The sequence below is a fragment of the Geotrypetes seraphini genome, chromosome 2, assembly GCF_902459505.1.
Source record: "Geotrypetes seraphini chromosome 2, aGeoSer1.1, whole genome shotgun sequence".
Lineage (NCBI taxonomy): Eukaryota > Metazoa > Chordata > Amphibia > Gymnophiona > Dermophiidae > Geotrypetes > Geotrypetes seraphini.
In genome coordinates this window covers 129,980,713-130,000,000 of record NC_047085.1, presented here as the reverse complement: position 1 = coordinate 130,000,000, position 19,288 = coordinate 129,980,713, and the positions used below count along the sequence as shown (strand labels likewise).

Genomic DNA, 19,288 nt, shown 5'->3' with positions numbered 1-19,288 from the left:
TTGTAATACCCTTCTTGATTATACCTAGCATTCTATTCGCTCTCTTAGCGGCCGCTGCGCACTGTGCCGTCGGCTTCATTGTCATGTCCACCATTACCCCTAAGTCCCTTTCTTGGGTACTCTCATTCAATAACATCCCTCCCATTGTATAATTGTACCTCGGGTTTCTGCTTCCCACATGCAATACTTTACACTTCTCAACATTGTTTATTGTTTATTCAGATTTTTGATTAAACGCTTTATCGATACTACAAAGCGTTGTACAAAGTTTAATATAACATTAAAACAAAATTAACGATTAAGACATATCTTTATAAAAAATTTTACTGTACTGACGGCAATTACATACAGGGTAATTAAGGGCCTAAAGGCTCCTAAACATAATTAGGATAGGGGGGGAGAAATACAATTGATATAGAAAATGTGAGAAACATTCAAGGAAAACACGAAAGGGACTGGGAAGTTAGATGAAATAATAGAAGTTAGTATATCTCAGAATTTCAGATAATCAATTAAAGGCATCTTTAAAAAGAAAGCACTTTAATTTACTTTTAAAATTTTTTAAATTTTTTTCCAGTTTTAAATCTAAAGGAAGAGTATTCCAGATCGTTGGGGCTGTCACAGAGAAAATGGAGGTGCAACGAGTGCCTATTATTTTTAAAGATGGAATATTGAGATTGTTTTGAGATACAGATCTTAATGCTCTCGGCGGATCATGAGGAATCAAAAGTCTGTCTATGAATGCTGGTGTATTAGTCTGTAAAGTTTTAAATGTTTAATAGGGCGATTTTATAAGTTATCCTGTATGAGACAGGCAGCCAGTGGGCATTTTGAAGTAAAGGGGTAACGTGGTCAAATTTCTTTGCACCGAAGATTATCTTGATAGCTGTGTTTTGGATAAGCTGCAATCGTTTTATATCTTTATGATAGATCCCTTTTAATAGTGAATTGCAGTAATCTATTTTTGATATTACAAGTGCGTGAATCAAAATATTTAGGGAACTAACGTCAAGTAGCGATGCCAGTGAACGAATCATTCTTAATTTATAAAAACAATTTTTAACTAAAGCACTAATTTGTGGACAAAATGTTAATTTATTATCTAAAAGGATACCTAATATTTTAGTAATTGTAATTGGTACAAGTGAATTATTTTCAATGGTGATCGGAGAAATTAATTGAGCTCCCTCTTTACCAGAGAAGAGGAGAGTGTTAGTTTTTGAAATGTTTAGAGAAAGTTTGTTGGAATTTAACCATTCATGAACTTTACTTAATTTAAGATTAATTGAGTGAATTTCTGTTTGGCTATTAGGATCAATAGGGTGCAATAATTGTATATCATCAGCATAAGCATAAACAGTAAATCCTATTGATTGGCACAGAGTCAGCAGAGGAGCCAAATAGATATTAAATAAAAGAGGAGATAGGATGGAGCCTTGGGGAATACCGAAATTAGAATGATAGGCTTTTGAAACTACGTTATTAAAATGTACTGTAGAGGTTCTATTATTAAAGTAAGAGCGAAACCATTCAAGGGCTTGGTCTGCAACCCCTATGGAAGAAAGGCGTTGCAATAAAAGATAATGGTCAATAGTGTCAAATGCTGCAGCAAGATCTAACGAAACTAAAAGAACTGATTTGTGTTGATCCAGATAGTAATTTATGGTTGTGGTGAGACCAAGTAAAGAAAATTCTGTAGAATGGTTTTCTCGGAAACCAGTTTGATTTGGGTGCAGGACGTGCGTTTTTTCAACATAATTTGACAATTGTTGAAACAATTTTTTCAGTTAGCTTAGATAAAAAAGGCAGATTTGCAATTGGGCGGTAGTTAGAACATTCGTCAAGATTTTTTTTTGAGTCTTTTATGATTGGCGAAATAATGGAATGTTTTCATTCTGATGATATTTTAGCTGTTGATAAACAGGAGTGAATAATTTGGAGAATATATGGCATGAAAACTGTGAAATATCTTTTAAGAAAAAAAGGAGGAATAGGTTCAAGTTTAGAACCTTTAATGTTGATACAATGTAAGATATTTTCGATTACTTTTAAGGATGGAAGAAGAAAATTGGATAATGAACATTAAATGTCTTGTTCCTAGTTATTACACTATCATTTTCGGACGGGCTAGTGAAATTTGCAACAGTAGATATTTTATTAGTGATTTTAGATCTAATCAATGTAATTTTTTCCATTGAACTTCATCTGCCATCTCTCTGCCCATTCCCCTAGTTTGTCCAAGTCCCTTTGCAATTCTTCACAGTCCTCCTTTGTCCGAGCTCCACTAAATAGTTTGGTGTCGTCCGCAAATTTTATTATCTCACACTTCGTTCCTGTTTCTAGATCATTTATGAATATATATGCATGAGATAGATTTGCATCTCAAGGAGGCAGTGCATGCAAATCCATCTCATACATATTCATTGTGGATATCCTGAAAACCTGACCTGGCTCTGGCTCTCGAGGACCGCCCCAATAGCCCTTATGGCTGCAGAAGCCACTTATAGGGCAGTACAAAAGAGTTTGGGGTTTTTTGTTTTTTTTTTAGGGTAGTGCACATGTTTAACCAGCAATGCAGTAATTACAGTGGCTTATGGGCATGGGTCCTCCTCTCCATGGGTCCCTAACCCACCCCCAAGATGACTTAAGATGCTTCTGTGCAGCACGACTAGGCTTTCCTATGCCAGGCTGCCAGGTGATGATGTTCTGGAGGCACAATTTTCAAGTTGTGATTAATATTTTTATGGGGGGGGGGGGTCGGTGATCACTGGGGTAGTGTGCGGGGGTCTGTATTATGTGTTTGCAGTGCTTACCTGGTTACTTTAGGTGGTTTTTTGTGACTTAGACCATATTTTAAATGGTCTAAGTCACAACGTCCAAGTTCTGTTGATCCTGTGTGGTATAACTTTCGGTTATACATGCAGTATGACTAAGTCTAGGCTTTGAGACTGCTTTCAAATGTACACTGAGCACGGCTTGTTTCTTAAATAATTTGGCCCTGATGCAGTGGGTTTGAACCTTCGCCCACGAAACGCTGGCTACGTTGGCTTTCTTGAAATACAAGCGCTGACTAAAGATAAGTAGGCTTTTTTGAATTATGAACGCTGATTAAAGATAAGCAACCTTGAACAAGACCTATTGATAAATGTTAAGAGAGATAAATGAAAGAATGTAGTCTCATGAAAGATGATAGAGTGTATTGAAAGTAAACGCTTTTTATAAAAAATTAAAAAAACAAAGTTGAAAAATACAAAATAGAAATAGTTAACTGAAAATTGTTAGAAACAGTTAACTGAAATCTTTTATAATATAAATAGATAGAGTTTAAGGTTTTGAATAAATTAAAGATACTGGAGTAAGGCCAATGATTGGAGAAGAAGGAGCTAACATAACTACGCTGAATACCTCAGTCATTGACTACGACTACGCATAGGCTCCAGTACTGAGGCCGACTCCGGTATTAATATAATAGAGTTTACACTCGATTATAAGTGGGAATTGTTGGACTGATATTATTTTTTGTAGTACTCCCACTAGGGAATTTCAGTTTAGTAAGTCTAAGCCTGCCCACGTCCCGCCCAACTCCCGCCCTCGACACTCCTCCCGAAACGCTCCGTTTAGCTTTGGTCGTTCAGCGGCACTATGAAGGCCTAGGTCGTTTAGAAATAAGTTCAAAACTCAGTTTTATTATCGCCACTTGGACGTATTTGGACAATGTTTGTCCAAGTGCCGACTTAGGCCGGTTTTTGGATGTTTTTCTCATTCGATTATGAGCCCCTTAATTTCTATGCACAGTGTATGTCTCCTTTTATATATTCTGCCTAGTGCTTTCATTTAGGAAGAGGCAGATTATGGGTGCATATAAATAAGAGACCCTTTCTTTGCAAAGATCTTGTTATGCTATACTTTGATAAGTGCCGTCCAGAGTGTTGCATCTCATATCTGGAATAGTTTCCCTCTTGTTTGCCCCTTGACTACTTAGGCTTCAGATAATTAGTTAAGACTTCTTTTCCTTGCAGACTTTTTCTTGAACTATTACTGTATTATTTATTTATATTGTAGTTCCTGTTTTCTTTTCTTTTCTTTTTTTTGGGGGGGGCTATGATTTTATTTTTTTATTTTGTTTAATATTGTAGTGGTAATATATTATTGTGTTTCTCTTTTGTTAATATACTTAACTTACACTGAACCTTGCCATAGAGTATATTTTAGACAAACAGACGTGCCAGATATGAAATAAACTGAAGAGCACTTTTCCAAAACTCACTCAGTCCACTTTTTGTCAGTTTTGTCTGATAGGTAGTGGCTTTTGGACTGAATTTAGCATAGAAAATTCAACACGTGTCCAAGTCCGACTTTGGCTGTTTCCTGCAAGATGCCCAAAGTCTTAGGTGGAGAAATGGCCATTATCAAAACCAGCAAAACTGCTAGACATTCAATTTTTTTTAAATTGCCTTCTAAGATATCTTGGCTGCCAAGCTATCCAGCCTTAGCGATAAGTTTAGCGGCTGCAATTGTGGCTGCCAGTCCCCCCCCTCCCCCGAATAAATGCGGCAGGAGGGATACCCAATCCCTCCTGCTGGAACACCCCCCACCTTCACTCCATGAACGAAACTGGCAGGAGGGTGCCTAATCCTTTTTGCAGGAAACCCTTCTAGAAATTGCGAAGCTACCACTCCCCTTCCCCAGACCCCCAGACGCTAACCTTGAATGATGGCTGGCCAGACAGATCTTCCCACCATCCGGCCATCTGGCCCACCTCGGTCGAAATGAGGTGGGCCTGCCCCTTACCAGTGCATTGTGAGATGCACTGGGGAGAGGCCTAAGGCCTGATTGGCACAGGCACCTAAGGCCCCACCTATGGGCATGGGCCTAGGAACATGGGCCTACCTAAGATTCCGGTTGACTCATGTGCCTAGGGCCCCACCCTTAAGTACCTGGGCCAATTAGGCCTTAGGCCCTTCCCGGTGCATCCCACAATACACCGGGAAAGGGCAGGCCCACCTCATTTCAACAGAGGCAGGCCTGCCGGTGAGAAGATCCATACATCCGGCCATCATTCAAGGTTAGCGGGAGGGGGGTCCAGGTGAGGCTTAGGGGTGGGGGTGGGATCATTGTGTGAGAGGGTGGCATCGTTGCGATTTCTATGGTGGTGGGTTTCCAGCATTAGGGTTTCATTCGGGGAGGAGTGAGGGGGAGTGTTCCAGCAGGAGGGATTGGGCACCCTCCTGCAGGCGATCATCAGGTGGGTAGGGAGTGTTCCGGCAGGAGGAATTGGGCACTCTCCTGCCGGCGATCATCGGGGGGTGGGGGGTGTTCCGACAGGAGGGATTAGGCACCCTCCTGCCGGTGATCATCGGGGGGACTGGCGGCTGCAATTGCGGCTGCTAAACTTATGCAGCAGGGAGTTCCCTTGCCATGATAAGCTTAGTGGGTGTGTCTACTTACAATGTAGACCAGTGGTCTCAAACTCAAACCCTTAGTGGGACCACATTTTGGATTTGTAGGTACTTGGAGGTCCGCAGAAAAAATAGTTAATGTCTTATTAAAGAAATGACAACTTTGCATGAGGTAAAACTCTTTATAGTTTATAAATCTTTCCTTTAACAGTTAAAGGAAAGATTTATAAACTATAAAGAGTTTTACCTTATGCAAAATTGTCAATAACTATTTTTTCTGCGGCCCTCCAAGTACCCTATTTTTTCTGCAGCCCTCACATTTAAAGTTTAATATCATTCCTTTCTCAAAACTGACACATTTCAATCACTATATTGAAAATAAAATCATTTTCCCTACCTTTGTTGGCTGGTGACTTTATTTTACTGTGCTTTTAACTGTTTCCAGGGTCTTCTTGTCCTTTGACTGTTTTTCTCTCCGTCTTTACTTTCTGCCTTGCATCCATCTTTGGCATTAACTTAATATTCAATTTTTCTGCTTTCTTTTCAAAATCTACGTTTCCATGTCTTACCTTTCCTTCTATCTCTCTCTTCTTCCGTCCCTATTTCCATGGTCTGACATCTCTTTCTTTCCTTTCTCTCCCTCCCTCCCTCCTTCCTTTCTTCCTTTCCCCTGGTCTGGCATCTGTCTCCTTCCATCCCCAAACTTTTTATTTCTTTCACCCTGCCCCCTTCTTTCTTTCTCTCTCCATGCCTCCTTTCTTTCTATATGTCTGTCTTTCTCTCTCTCTCTGTGCCCCCTTTCTTTCTTTTTTCTTTCTCTATGCCCGCTCTTTCTTTCTGTCTTTCTCTCTCCATGCCCCTTTCTGTCTGTATCCCGTCTCCCTTCTTTCTTTCTGTCTCCCTGTCCCCCCCCTTCTTTCTTTATTTCTCCCTGCCCTCCCCCAAGCCACCACCATTGGGGAACAGGCCGCCACCGCTGCAATTGGGGAACAGGCCAGCGCCGAGGTCTTAGCTCTCCCTATTTATCTTCCCCAGCGCGGGGCCGACCAATTCTCACCACCCGACATCAATTCTAACGTTGGAGAGGAAGTTCTGGGCCAGCTAGGCAGCGATTGGCTGACCCGGAACTTCCTCTCTGACGTTAGAATTGACGTTGGGTGGCGAGAATTGGTCGGCTCCGAGCTGGGGAAGATAAGCAGGTAGAGCTAAGACCTCGGCGCAGGCCTGTTCCCCGATTGCGGTGGCTTCAGGGAGGGCAATGAGAAAGGAAGGGAAGCAGATTGGGGACCCCTGCTTTAGGCGAACCGCAGTCGCGGTCTGTACGTGATTGTCCTCTGCACAATCAGAAAACTTGTGAAGTGGAGAGGACAGATCGCGTGCTGCAAAATAGTCCCTGGGGGGCCGTGTTTGAGACCGCTGATGTAGACAAACATTTTGCTGGCCTACATTGTACGCGTCTGCCGCTGGCCTAGGGAGATGTGTACGGCAGCCTAAGGCTACTTCCTGGTGAAACCATGCCCGCACCTAGCCTTAGGTGAGCTTAGGCAGGCTTGCGTGCCTCCATATTGTAGCCTCCAATGTAGCTGATCTATCTTGGGAGCTTTTTTTTTTTTTTTTTTTTATAAAAAACATGCATCCCAATTAGCTGGTTAGACAGCAGTAGGATGCCTACTGCTGCCTACAATCGGGATGCCGTTTATAGAATCTGGCCCAAAATGTGAACTTGAGGTAAAGGGTGCCAAATGTACATCTCACTATAACCCCCTTATAATTTTTGCTGAGCCCTCCAAAACTCCCCCCCCAAACCTATCATACCCAACTGCCTATCACCACATTAGTCCTTATGGCTGCAGGTGGCAACTATATAGCAGTATAGTAGGGTTTTGATGGTCTCACACTTTCTACTAGAAATATAGTGGTTAGAGTGGCTTATGGGCCTGGTCCTCTCTATGGTTCATTAGCCTTCTCACCAGGCTACTTATGACACCTATGTGAAGCTGTACTAGGCTTTTTCATACCAGGTGTTGCTGTTCTAGAGACAGGTATGTACTGTTTCATTCAGATCTTTGTGGGTTAGGAGAGGGTTAGTAACCACTGGAGGAGTGTGGGGGTCATTACTTAATCCCTTCAGCGGTCATCTGGTCAGTTTGGGTACTTTTTTGGCATTTAGAAAGATAGAAACATGATAGCAGATAAAGGCCAAATGGCCATCCAACCAACCCATCCACAATAATCATTATCTCTTCCTCTCTCTTCTTATCTCTTCCTTCCTTCCCACGTGCCTATCCCACACCATCTTGAATTCAGGCACAGTCTCTGTCTCCACCACTTCCTCTGGGAGACTGTTCCACACACCTACCACCCTTTCAGTAAAAACGTATTTCCTTGGATTACTCCTGAGCCTGTCACCTCTTAACTTCATTCTATGCCCTCTCATTCCAGAGCTTCCTTTCAAATGAAAGAGACTCGACTCATGCGCATTTATGCCACGTAGGTATTTAAACGTCTCTATCATATCTCTCCTCTCTTGCCTTTCCTCTAAACTATACATATTGAGATCTTTAAGTCTGTCCCTATACACTTTATGACTAAGACTACGCACCATTTTAATAGCCTTCTTCTGGACTGACTCCATTCTTTTTATATCTTTTTGATGGTGCGGTCTCCAGAATTGTACACAATATTTTAAATGAGGTCTCACCAGAGTCTTATACAGGGGCATAAAACGGATCTAGCTCAAAATGTCTAAATTCCATCCAGGACATCTTGGGAAAGGTTCAATTATTACTGTAAGAATGAGCACACCCAAAGCCCACCCAAAGTCTGCCCAGAACACGCCTTCAACATGCCCCCTTTAGTTTTAGACACACAGCAGCTAGGATGCCTAGAAGATGTCTAGAAAGATGGTTTAGAAAATCGGCACTTGGACATCCAGATGAGTAGGTTGTCCAAGTGTCGATTTATGCCATTTTTAAAATGTCTTCGTGTTCTGAAAATGCCCCTAATAATCCCTGGTGGTCCAGCAGTGGTCCAAGACAGGAAGGATCCCTCCGACCTCCTGTCCCGGCCGATTCTAGCAATTCTCACCTCCCTCCTGCCTACTCGATTAGTAAAAAGCATGCCTTCAAAATCTCTGCTGGTCCAGTGGTGGGCCGAGGCAAGAGCGATCTTCCTAAGCTCCTTCCCCTTGCAGAGTTGCTATCTGAATGGCTGCTGTGAGTTCTTACGGCAACCTTGTGAGACAGTGAACTGGACCACCAGCAGCCAACTGGGGCATCTCCAGTTCCTCTCTCCATCCATTCTTCCTATCTTCTCTCACTGCCTAATTTATCTCTTCCTTCACGCATCACTGAAACCTTCTTTCCATGCCTATTCTCTACATGCCACAGGAGGTGATAATGGTGTCAGGCATGGAGGAGGTCTCTGGCATTCAGCTATTCCCATCAGCTGCCCTCAAGCAGCCAATGCAATATCCCTTGCAGCATATGGGGGTGTAGCTCTGGCTGCTACTCCAGGTGCCACTGGAGATGGGGTATTAGCTGCTGCAGTGTAGCATAGGTGCTCCTGTTACCTCATTATACCTCACCTTCTCTCCCTGGGTGGCGATGGGTGGGGAGGAGGGGGTCAGTGATCACTGGGGAAGTGTGTGGGGGTCTGTACTTGGTCCCTGCAGTAGTTATCTGGTCACTTTGGATACCTTCTGGGCACTTAGACTTGTTTTTAAATCACCTGTGTCACAACGTATAAGTTCCGTCGATTATTGCTGTAAGACAACTAAGCCTAGGTCAGCACACATCCTGCCTACCTCATGCTCTAACCACTCCTTCAAAAATGTCCTTTTTCACTCTGGGCATTCAGCAACAGTGAAAAGGCCTAAGCTACTTTTAGATACTTCTAAAACCCGTTTCAGTTATCGGCACTTTGATGACCTGTCTTTTTTGATCGGCCAAGTGCCAATGTAGGTGGATTTTTTGACGTATTTTCATTTCGATTATGAACCCCATACTGTATATGGCCCATGTCAAAATCATTTAAAAAACCCAGCTGCGAATGCATGTTGAACGTGAATACACACATCAGTCCATATTGAAGCAATCTTCTCTATATGTAATTTGCACAAAAGTCATTTTAAAAGACCCCTGATGCAGGCTTTTGGCCGAAACACTGGCAGTGTTGGGCCTTCTATCAAGAAAGGATTTCTGGTCCCAGTTTTGTAGGCTTGTACAGTCTCTTGGTGTCCATGTCAATATCGTGCCACATTACCCACCAATGACCCTTGCCTCCTGACACTAAAATGAAAGCAGTTTCTAAAAGGAGATCTTTACTTGGAAATACTAAGAAATAATTGTTGGTTGGCAAATTGAGACCATGCTGTAGCTCTAGGCCAGTGGCTCTCAATCTTTCTTCAGTCAGGACACACCTGATGAACGATGCTCACATATGTAACACACTGCATTCACGGCCCTCACAGACCAGTATGGCAGTTCTGATGAATTAAGTGTAAACATGCTCTGCATCCATAAACACCTGTCTCTCTACAACAAACAGCACAGGTTATAACTAGCACATTTTCTCCATGGAAATTACCAAATGAAAAACAATTCTGATTCTTGTGTCATCTGAGAAATGGCAACACAAATCTCTCCACTACTAGCGACATTATGAAATACAAAACTTAAAAATACTAACTCAAAATACATGTAGCAAATGTACCATACAACAGTAGAACTAATTCCTATAATTCACACAACATGAACTCTACCTAAGAATAGGCAGCACTACAAATATTACATGAGGCCCTGAACACCAATATACCTGAGAGAATATGACTCGATTACAACCTTCATCAGGCAACTGCATTGGCTACCCATCCCGTCACGAATAACCTTCAAATCTTCATGCATCATTCACCGTATGCTTTACGGAAACTCTGCGGCTCCTCTCATCCAATTCTTCTCCAAGGCATGGTCTACTTCCCGCAGAACCCTCAACAGAATACTTCTAAATCTCCCTTCCACAAAAAATCTGCAATACAAACGTGTTTTCCACTCCATGCTCACCTTTCTAGGCGTAAAAACTTGGAATGACCTTACAGAAATGATCAGGACGGAACCTAACCACACCAAATTCCGGAAGAAACTGAAAACTCATCTATTTGACACCTAATTACTTGTATCCTCTTCTCCTCCTGTATCTTCCTGCCCTCATTGTCCTCCCTACCCTTTTCTAACCCCTTCCTCTGTAATGTCGCCAAGAGCTTGTATAGGTATGTGCGACGCGCAAATGGAAGAAATAATAAATAAAATAAAAAAAATACCTACTACTGGTAAACCAGAACAAGTGGGACAGTTACAGAGTTCTACACAGTAACTACTACATGCAAACAGAATACCACTCCTCAATCACTCACAAAACATAGATGACCTTCACTGTGTTTGTCCCTGTGATGTGGGCTGATGTGGGCTTTAATTTAGAATTGTGATGATTGTCTTTCTTTGATGCTTGTAATTTACTGTAAGAAGTATAATAAATTTATAGCAAATTGTTTGCCAAAGACACACTATAAAACTTCAGGCTATATAAAATGGTATATATGTATCCACAAATGTTAAAAAAACAAACAAACAAAACCCCCCAAAGGTATATCAATTGAAACTGCCAGAGGGGAAACTATGTGAGTGCCAGAGCAGCACAGAGCAGTCAGCACACTTGCCGGTGCTACAAAACTCTTGCACTGTTTTGTAAAAGGTGGGGGGAGAATGTGAAAATGTTTAAAAAAGAGAAAGCATGCATTGAAAACACATAACTACACATATCAGCATATACTCTATCTATATTGATGAATAAAAATGCAACTGAATAATGATGTAGAAACAGAAGTGATAGGAAAATATATAACCAGATGTGAATAGGATATATGTATACATAATAGATAGAAAAGAAAAAGGAAATGGAAGGAGAGAAAAAAGGTAGGGGAAGAAAATAAAGAGGGAAAGGAAAAAAAAGGGTGGGGGATAGGGGAAGAGGACAAAGGTGCAGTCCTTTCCTGATGAAAATCCTCCGTGCTGAGGAAAGGCTTATGTAGCCATATGTGAAGATGTGTGCATGTAACAGATAAATGGCCATATATCCCCAGAGATAGATGGTAGAACTGCATATCTAAAAAGCCATCAATCACAGGATTCCTTTGTAGCGTATTTGATATCCATTCATTTATATCACCTGACAAAGCAGCGCAAACACAATCTTGCCTGTAGGGTGCATTTGACCTCATTGCAGTGGAATGTAACAAACATTCCCTAAAAAGATCAGGTAACCAGGGATAGGTTCTTGGTAAGACAGGATTTGCTCCCAGTATGGAATGCAGATCAGTGACACTCATTGGCAGAACTGTTAGTTATCTCACTAACTCGGAAGTCTGCTTCTTCATTGTGGGGAGGAGTGACGGGTGCTACAAGTGTGCAGGAGTGGCATGATGTGGTGTTTAGAATGGGAGCGTAGTGGGAAAGGTCAGGGGGCCAAATGGAGCCTTATAAAATGGAGTGGGTTGGACTACAAGACACACAGGTACACACACCATTCAATCTCTAGAAAATAGGTTTGACTACTCAGAGAGCTACAGTGTCATCTGGGTCTACATAACAAGCAACAGACCTAATATTCCCTCTCCTTTACTAACGCGTAGTGTGGGTTTTAGTGCCGGCAGCCGTGCTAACTGCTCCAATGCTCATAGAATTCCTATGAGCGTCGGAGTAGTTACCGCTGCTGCCGGAGCAAAAACCCACACTATGGGCTCCTTTTACGAAGGCGCGTTAGGGGTTTAACACGCGTAATAGCGTGCGCTAAACCGCCGGCCGTGCTAGCCGCTACCGCCTCCGCTTGAGCAAGCGGTAGTTTTCCGGCTAGCGCGGAGGGTTAGCGCGTGATGAAAAGTCACACGCGCTAACGCGGCTTCGTAAAAGGAGCCCTATGTGTTAGTAAAGGAGGGAGTTTATTAAGAAAAGCTGATTTTAAAAAGTCATAAATATCAATTAACTAGTAAAAAAAGGTTTAAAAATGTTCTTCAGTATCAGAATTCTTCTCACTGTATTTATTGCTATGATGAGATTGTAACTTTAATTATACTGTCTCTGCTGTTTAGCTGCCTTTTGGTTATGCAATCTATAATTGTACATGTTAAATTAAAATAGATATAAATAAATGAGGAAGCGTAAAAATGGGACCCTCTGTACATCAGACCAAGAAGAACTAATCCCAATTTCAAGTGACTTTAATATAAACTGTATTCAGTTCCAAGAAATTGTGGCACAGGATTCGACATGGTTGTGTTCTGGCAAACTGCCTGCATCAGGTGTCACAATCACTATAAACACAGAACATATAATAATGTGGTGTCATATAACATAAAAAAAATTTAGAAAATTAAAAGCATTAAAACAACAACAATTTATTATTTCTATAGCGCTACCAGGCGCATATAGTGCTGTAGGGGAGTGTGTGGCGCAGTGGTTAAAGCTACAGCCTTAGCACCCTGTGGTTGTGGGTTCAAACCCACGCTGCTCCTTGTGACCCTGGGCAAGTCACTTAATCCCCCCATTGCCCCAGGTACATTAGGTAGATTGTGAGCCCGCCGGGACAGACAGGGAAAAATGCTTGAGTACCTGAATAAATTCATGTAAAACTGTTCTGAACTCCCCTGGGAGAACGGTATAGAAAAATTGAATAAATAAATAAAAAATAAAAAAATACATTGTACATGCAAGAGACGGTCCCTGCTCAGAAGAGCTTACAATCTAATTATGACAGACACACAGAGGGGGCTAAAGTATGACATATTAAAACAATTAAATATTGGTTCAGAACACCCATAGAAACATTTTTAAGAAGAATTCTAGAACTGTAAGCATACGAACATAAGAATAGCCATACTGGGTCAGACCCATGGTCCATCAAGCCCGGTAGCCCATTCTCACGATGGCCAATCCAGGTCACAAGTACATGGCCAAAACCCAAGGTGTAGCAATATTCCATGCTACCGATCCAGGGCAAGCAGTGGCTTCCCCCGTGTCTTTCTCAATAACAGACTATGGACTTTTCCTGCAGGATCTTGTCCAAACCTTTCTTAAAACCAGCTTTACTATCCACTCTTACCACATCCTCTGGCAATGCGTTCTAGAGCTTAACTATTCTCTGACTGAAAAAAATTTCCTCCAACTGGTTTTAAAAGTATTTCCCTGTAACTTCATCAAGTGTCCCCATAGTCTTAGTAATTTTTGATGGAGTGAAAAATCGATGCACTTGTACCCGTTTTACTCCACTCGGGATTTTGTAGACTTCAATCATATCTCCCCTCAGCTGTCTCTTTTCCAAGCTAAAGAACCCTAACCATTTTAGTCTTTCCTTATACGAGAGAAATTTCCTCCCCTTTACCATCTTGACCATCTTGATCACTCTTCTTTGAACCTTTTCTAGTGCCACTATATCTTTCTTGAGATAAGGAGACCAGAATTGAACGCAATACTCCAGATGAATTCGCATAATGGAGTGATACAGGAGCATTATAACATTCTTAGTTTTGTCAACCATCCCTTTTTTAATAATTCCTAGCATTCTATTTGCTTTTTTGGTTGATGCTGCACATTGGGCGGAAGATTTCATCGTATTGTCTATAATGACACCCGGATCCTTTTCTTGGGTGCTAATCCCCAAGGTGGACCCTAGCATCCGATAACTGTGATTCAGGTTATTCTTCCCAATGTACAATAAAAGCTATAGAGAAATGATCATTTAGACCAGGGGTAGGCAATTCTGGTCCTCGAGAGCCACAGGCAGGTCAGGTTTTCAGGATATCTGCAAAAAATATTCATGAGATAGATTTGCATCTCAAGGAGGCAGTGCATGCAAATCTATCTCTCGCATATTCATTGTGGATATCCTGAAAACCTGACCTGCCTGTGGCTCTCGAGGACCAGAATTGCCTACCCCTGGTTTCGACAATGATTAGAATCAATATAGTCAACACCCCCCCCCCCCCAAAAAAAAAAACAAAAACATTTTGGGCTCCTTTTATCAAGCCACGCTAGCGGGGTTAGCACGTCAGACATTTCATCACGCGCTAACCCCTGCGGCCGGCTAAAAAACTAATGCCTGCTCAATGAAGGCATTAGCGGCTAGCGCGGCTGGTGGTTTAATGCATGGTACTACGCGCATTAAACCCCTACCGCAGCTTGATAAAAGGACCCCTTTGTCCTTTACATATAAACACTAAACAAAAACAAAAAAAGCTAATTGCTAAATGACATCTAAATAAATAACTATAATAAAAAAAATTATTTTAAAAAACCTGCCTATAACTAACAAAGCTTTATGGAACTGGGTTTTTTTTTTGCCTCACTTTGTCCACTTGCAATTGGATATGTTCTTATTTATTTGTTTGGGTTTATATCCCGTCCTCCCCATAGAGCTCAGAATGGGTTACAGTTTCACAGTCATAGCAGTATAATGTAACGTGGTATAGGATTACACTTGGAACCTTGAATGGAGATGCAGCTTGTCTTGTATGCTGATGTGTCTATACAAAGTTACAGGATTACATTACATTACATTAGTGATTTCTATTCCGCCATTACCTTGCGGTTCAAGGCAGATTACATAAAGGAGTTACCTGGACAGTTTTGGTGGTATTACATAGTGGAGCGGGTTGCTATTGAGATGATTCTTGCTGTGTTAGTTTGTCTTTGAGGATGTTACATATGGGAATTTGGCTGCATGTATATACAAAGTTACATAAGAAAATTTGGGAATGACTCTAGAATCATGTGTGAAATACGGGAAGCTTGTTTGATTAGGCAAAGATATGGGTTTTTATGGCTTTTCTGAAATTTAGAAGACCCTCTAGGGATCTGATGTGTGGAGGTAGACTGTACCATAGGTTTGGCAGGAAATTAGTGTAAGATCATTTGTGGGCTGTTTGGAGCTGGAGGGCAAGTCCAGGGGGTTTATGTAGGCATACTTCGCTCTGGGAGCGTAGTGCTCATCTTGGAGTGTAGGGAGGAAATTTATGTGAGAGTGGTACTGGACAGACTAGCACGATCTGTGTCCCATATGTGGTGATTTGGTGTGGGATGGGCTGGGGAGGGCATCAATGGGAACTCCACTAACTTGGAACATGGTAGATATCCTGCAGACAGGATGGTTGGATAGGCTGGAGTGAGCTTGGATGGCAATTTCAGCATTTGGAACTTAGGACAATACCAGGTGGACTTTACAGTCTATGACCCAGAAATATCAAAGATTTATAATGGGTATACTGGTAACTAATGGGCAGACTGGATGGACCATTTAGATCTTTATCTGCTGTCATTTACTATGTTAGGTATCTGGGTACCATGTCATGTAGGGATTAGTAAGCTAGCACTAGACCTTTGAAGATGCAGCGTTTGGTTATGGTAGCCAGTGCTGGGGAGACAGGGTCATGGGCTTGTAGGTTTTTTAATAGCCTATTTGCAGAATATATTTATTTTCTTCACTTTGTCTGCACACTGTAATTTACTTGGAGACTATATTCTATGTTACACTTACCCTGTTTATACAATAAAGATAGGTGCTGACCTCAATGGCACCCAAAATCAGGACCAGTTCCATAAATATGGGTGCCAAAATATGCACCTGTGGATGGGAAACATGTGCATTTTAGTTTTGGGCAAAGTACACTTTCTTCCAAGCTGAGCTTATACTCCTTTAAGAGATAAAAAAGGCATTTCAATGTGCTCTGTGTAGGAGTGCGGACCGGGGTTGGCTCAAATTCAATGTCATTTACTATTAGAAGAGAGACATTGAAGCCTTAAAAACTGGTGCGATGGCTGACAGCACAAAGGAAGGCCCTGGAGGCCACATAACACTCCCACTGAGCGTGAGGTACTGGCTACTTGTGACTAAACAACTATGGCTGGGATCAGCCAATGTGACACTGCAAGACCCTCATTAAACTCTGACCCCCCCTATGTAACTCCCTCCTTTGCATTTTTGAGTGATAGTTACTGAGACCCTAAGAGATGTTCATTAAGCACTACCCCTTCTTTCACATGACTCATGACAAACCTTGATAGGGAACCTTAACATGATATGGCATAGAGGACATGATGCTTGTTATTTCTCCCCTGTATCCTTCCAGCACTGGAAGTCAAGCACTGGAAGTCAACCACACCAGCACAGTACTCTTATACAGTTAAACCCCCTATACAAGTTTCAAGTTTTATTTATATTTGATTAATCGCTTAATTAAATTATTTCTAAGCGAGTTACAGTTTATAAATAAACATGATATTAAAACAGTAAATAACATAAAATATTAAAAATTTAACAATTTATACATTAAGTTTTAACAATTTATACATTAAATTAATAAAAAATAAAAAAAAATAAAAAAAAATGGAGAAAAAACATGTTAGTGAAATATAAAATTATGAATTATATAGTATGAGGTACAAAGATCATAAAATTACAGAAGTTTTAATTTAACAATTATATATTAAAATATTAATTCAATAATATAACTAATTTTCTTACTCTTCCCATTTTCTTACTCTTCCCATCTACCTAATCTACATCGTATATACACATAATAAAATGTTAAAATATGTACATTGCTCACAACTTAAAACCATGCTTGCCCATCAAGCCTACATCCCATATATAAATGATAAAAGCTGTTATTATATAAACAGCACACAATGGGTATGAACATAAGAATAGCCTTACTGGGTCAGACCAATGGTCCATCAAGCCCAGTAGCCCGTTCTCACGGTGGCCAATCTAGGTCCCTAGTACCTGGTCAAAACCCAAGGAGTAGCAACATTCCATTATCTCAGAATAAGCAAGATTCCATGCTACTGATCCAGGGCAAGCAGTGACTTTCCCCATGTCTTTCTCAATAACAGTCTATGACTACACAGTGCATCACACTTGCTGCCACGTCTGCTTCTCCATTCTCACAATATGTGTGATTCTGGGAGCATTATTTCACAATGGGGTCACTGTTCATGTATTTGGTCCTTTGGTATAGTTTATATCACATAGCACAGGGGTAGGGAACTTCGGTCCTCGAGAGCCGTATTCCAGTCGGGTTTTCAGGATTTCCCCAATGAATATGCATTGAAAGCAGTGCATGCAAATAGATCTCATGCATATTCATTGAGGAAATCCTGAAAACCCATCTGGAATATGGCTCTCGAGGACCGGAGATCCCTACCCCTGACATAGCAGCATGAAAACTAGATTGCCTGCTGATAGGATGCACTGGTCCAGGCTTTGCTTATCCAGTGAAAGTTACCTAAGCTGAACATTGAATAAGCTTTTTCCTTACATTTGCTTTGCTGTTTTCTATCCTGCAGGTTGTACAGCAGGTCCCAGGGCAGAGGATGAAGCCATCGGAGACAAGGAGGGTGGGTGCCTTTTCCAAGTGCAGGAAAGCCCAAGGTGAGTGAAACCTAGTCATGGCAGCCTGCAGGATCCATTCGTGAAGGGCCTCTAATGAAGAGATTCATGGAGAGGAGGAGGACCATGCTGAAGGGGCAGAAAGGGATCTGAAGCAGAGGAATGTCATGACAAACCATCTTATGAAGAGGAGATGATGGATGAGAAGGGCTTGGCAGTGGAGATGGAAGAGAGTAATCATTCCCAGGAGGAGGCGGATAACATGGAACACAGATCAGTGGCCCTGGGCAATTGACACCCAGCAAGAAAATAACCTGCTGTGGGCAGAGGAACCTGGCTTTAGATAAAATGTCCAGGGACTCCATGACACTGGTTGAGAGATTATATGGCACCAGAACTGAGCTCCAGACCCTCATTAAACTCTGACCCCCCTTCCTCCTCCAAATGGTGAATTGGCTACAGTTACCTGCAACACCCTCACCCACCACCTCTGAATGTCAACTATCCCCTCTCCTCTTCAGTCCACCTAGTCCCATTCCTGAGACTGGCCCCACTGGTGTCTTCCAACAACACCTGATCTTCTCCATTTTCTATAATGGGGTAGGACAATGTGGACATGTCTCTTCAGAGCTGCCCTATGGGTCACAGCAAGGTCTAGGTCACAGCAGACCTTTGTAACCCCATCCTCCAAAGCACAGCGAGGAGCTGTACATTTTATGTACATGCTTACATACAGGACAGGGGGAGTGTAATGGTAATGGGAGGAGGGGAGCACTTCAAAACATCTATGCACACTTAAACACATGGGTGGGAGGAGATGTACTTTGGAACACTTGGAATAAATGTGTACACTTATACACTAGAAGCATGTCTGGATGAGTTCATTCCTAGCAGTGCAATGGTAGGTCTGTGAAAATGTTGATTGCTGATGTTACACAGCTTTCCGCCTCTTCATCATTGTTGCGCTTTGCATCATAGAGCTGTATGGGTCGAGCATTCTGCCACTGAGGGAAGAAGTTGTGGAGTATGCAGCTGGCTATGAAAGTATCACATGCTTAGCCTGAAGTGTACAGCAGTTCTTCCTCTAACCGTCCAGGTACTTGAAGTAAGATTTCAAAATCCCAAATGTCTTCTCTTCAGCTATATCTTTGGGGAGAGCTATGGAGTTATCAGTCAGATCTTGAGAGGATAGCGTCTAGCAGGAAAAGTACCAGACAGTATATGAGTAATTGTGTACTTGATGATGTGGGAGTAGATACAAGACACTTGCAGAACTGGTTGATGCTTGTAGAAAGAATCATTTATTTATTCAATTTTCTATACTGTTCTCTCAGTGGAGCTCAGAACAGTTTACATGAATTTATCCAGCAATCTCCCCTGTCTGTCCTAGAAGGCTCACAATCTATCTAATGTACCTGAGGCAATGTGGGGATTAAGTGACTTGCCCAGGGTCA

At 41.8% G+C, this 19,288-nt stretch overlaps 1 protein-coding gene across 1 annotated transcript in view; it reads left to right on the top strand.

Annotated features, from left to right (window-relative positions):
* LOC117354829 (E3 ubiquitin-protein ligase RNF138-like) overlaps window positions 1–18,898 on the top strand; it is a 68,140-nt gene extending 49,242 nt beyond the window's left edge. The window contains exons 7-8 of the mRNA XM_033932802.1: window positions 17,792–17,876; window positions 18,774–18,898. Coding sequence (XP_033788693.1) covers window positions 17,792–17,876; window positions 18,774–18,898 — 210 coding nt within the window. The remainder of the gene's footprint in view (window positions 1–17,791; window positions 17,877–18,773) is intronic.
* Window positions 18,899–19,288: the final 390 nt, after the last annotated feature.